This window comes from Aplysia californica, unplaced genomic scaffold (genome assembly GCF_000002075.1).
Source record: "Aplysia californica isolate F4 #8 unplaced genomic scaffold, AplCal3.0 scaffold00557, whole genome shotgun sequence".
NCBI lineage: Eukaryota > Metazoa > Mollusca > Gastropoda > Aplysiida > Aplysiidae > Aplysia > Aplysia californica.
Genome location: NW_004797827.1, coordinates 125,771 through 128,579, shown reverse-complemented (window position 1 = coordinate 128,579; position 2,809 = coordinate 125,771). Strand labels below are relative to the sequence as shown.

General features: G+C 41.8%; 1 protein-coding gene across 1 annotated transcript in view; it reads right to left on the bottom strand.

Moving 5' to 3' along the window:
* Nucleotides 1-2,809, bottom strand: part of LOC101855048 — a gene marked incomplete at its 5' end in the record, with an annotated part of 126,015 nt that overhangs the window by 100,808 nt on the left and 22,398 nt on the right. Inside the window, 2 exon segments of the mRNA XM_013087202.2 lie at nt 460-663; nt 2,081-2,293. Of these exon segments, the coding sequence (XP_012942656.1) occupies nt 460-663; nt 2,081-2,293 (417 nt within the window).

Below are 2,809 nucleotides of genomic sequence, written 5' to 3'. Positions count from 1 at the left end.
AATTATCATTATTATTATCATCATCATTATTATTATTATCACTATTACTAACATCATCATCATCATCATCATCATCATCATCATCATCATCATCATCATCATCTCACTATTACTATCCATTGAAAAATTTTCAAATTTTATACAGGTTCATCATCATCATCATCATCATCATCATCATCATCATGATAATCAACACCATCATCATTGTAAATAGCAGGGAATAAAAAAAGGGTATGAGACTTAGTAGACTTTTCAAATTTAATAAGTTCGACGTTTCGCCCTGTAAAGGGCTTCTTCAGGAACATGTACAAAAAATGTAATGGAAAATCTATTGACTACAAGCTATAGCAACAAAAGTGCGCGCTTACACGTCATAATGTCAAAAGGTGCGATAAAAACAAAATCGGGAAGACCAGATCGTCATCATCATCATTATCATCATCCTCATCACATCCTTACCTTCACAGGTGAGATTCCCATAGCCCCACCTCCCGCTGTTCAGACACTGCACCGTCTGGTTCCCCAGCGCTGACACGCCCCCCATGTTCTGTGTGAAGCCTATGCTCGAGTCGCACATGAACTCAAAGGTGCCGCCGTATCTGGTTGTATTGGGGGTCACCGGCATAGAACCAGGGATTGGCCAAGGGTCACCACAGTCAACCACTGAGGACGGAGAGAGTTAGAGGATGGTTGGTCGAAACATTTTATACATAATATATAATCCTATTATACGGGTGCGAAGCATGGACAATCAATAAACAGCTGGAAAGAACAATTGAGGCGACAGAGTTTTGGTCCATAAGACGCATGCTACGTATCCCACGGACAGCTAGAAAAACACATGAAGAAGTCTTGGTTGAAGCAAATTGTAGAAGACAGCTTATGACGAATATAAGAAAGCGACAGGCAGATTTCTTCGGACACACAATGCGGAAAGAAGCATTGGAGAATATTGTAACAACAGGCAAGTTTGATAGAAAGAGAGGCAAAGGCAGAGGCAGACAGAGGTAAAAGATACTGGACAAGATGACAACATGGCTGGGAGCAGCAAGAACAAAAGACGCCATTGCTGCAATGAAAGACAAAGTGAAGTGGAGGTCCATGATCGCCAACGCCAGTCGGCAAGGCACCGGATGATGATGATACTTTATATCATATAAGGAAAACAATATTATGTTTATGTGTGTGCGCGCGTGAGTGTGTGTATGTGTGTGTGAGTGTGTGTGTGCGTGTGTGTGTGTGTGTGTGTGTGTGTGTGTGTGTGTGCGTATGTGTGTGCGTGCGTGTGGGTGTGCGTGCGTGTGTGTTTGTGTGTATGTCGATGAGTGTGTGTGTGTGTTTGTGTATGTGTGTGTGTGCGTGTGTGTGTGTGTGCTCGTCCTTTTCCCCCTTTCTTCTTCTTTTCCTTCTTTTTCGTTTTCTTTTCTTTCTTTTTAAATGCGCCTCCTCTTGAAGAACTTGCTTTTTAGAACGATCCTTCTGGAAGGACGCCTGTTTCTAATGCAGCCTCCTTTTTGTATTTTATTGTTGTTTTGCTTTGTTTTGTTTTTTACTCGATTGTCTCCATCTGCACTGTTCTTGTTTTGACCCCCTTGTAAAACTCCTACAAATACACTGTTCTTGTTTTGACCTTGCTCATATAACGCCTCCAGTTAAAACGTGCTTGTTCTGACCTTGGCGTATAACACTTAAAAATACACTGTTCTTGTTTTGACCCCCTTGTAAAACACCTACAAATACAACGTTCTTGCTTTGACCTTGGCGTAAAACACCTACAAATACAATGTTCCTGTTTTGACCTTGCTGTAAAACATCCTTGTCTTCACATTGGCGTAAAACATCTACAAATACAACGTTCTTGTTTTGACATTGCATGCTATAAAACACCTACTAATACAACGTTCTTGTCTTGACCTTAACGTTAAACACCTAAAAATACAATGTTCTTGCTGTAAAACTCCTCCAAATACAATGTTCTTGTTTTGACATTGCTATAAGACACCTACAAACACAACATTCTTTTTTAACCCTAGCGTAAAACATCTACAAATACAATATTATACCATTGTCTCGGCCTTACCTGGACAAATCGGGTCATCGCCTTGCAGGATGAACTGTTTGGGGTCGTTCGGATCTGGGGCACAGTGCAGAGTTCGGTTCCCGATCTCCCCGCTACCGTTGTCCGCCATGCAGCCAATAATCAGAGTCTGGCCCGCCATGATGTTTCCAATCTGGGGGACTCGGAACGCTTCCAGACCCAAGACGTCAGACGCTGGCTGCATGCATGTCAGCTCTGGAAAGATTTGTGAGGAAGCGTGGGGAAATCAAGCTCTCGTCAAAATATTGAAATCGAAGAAAAAAGCAATTCTTTCCTCCAGTTTGGCAATTTTAAATATCGAAGTTTAGTTTTTCGGCTAAAAACTTTTATGTTAATGTGAAAACACATTTATATACATTTTACTGAAAAACGTTGTTTAAAGGCACACCATAATAATATGCAATTTTCAGTTTTCAAGTCCTTCTTTCAGTCTGATATTTCAGATTGACGGAGATTGGGGTTGCTTTGTGTCAGGTGCAAAATTAGCGAGAAAAAGAGAAATCACACAAACTGCACACATCGATAGTAAAAGGAAAGGAATGTTGTTCCCGCATCCGATTCGGACATTGAGGATTGCCTTGTTAGTGAGACAACTTCCTTGACCTTCGGCATATTGTGGTAGGGTGGCCAGTTCCTTTCCACGCCCCCTTTACTTCCCCAACTCGAAGTCAGGTACCCATTACTGCTGGGTGGGAAGAAAGGGGGGGGGGT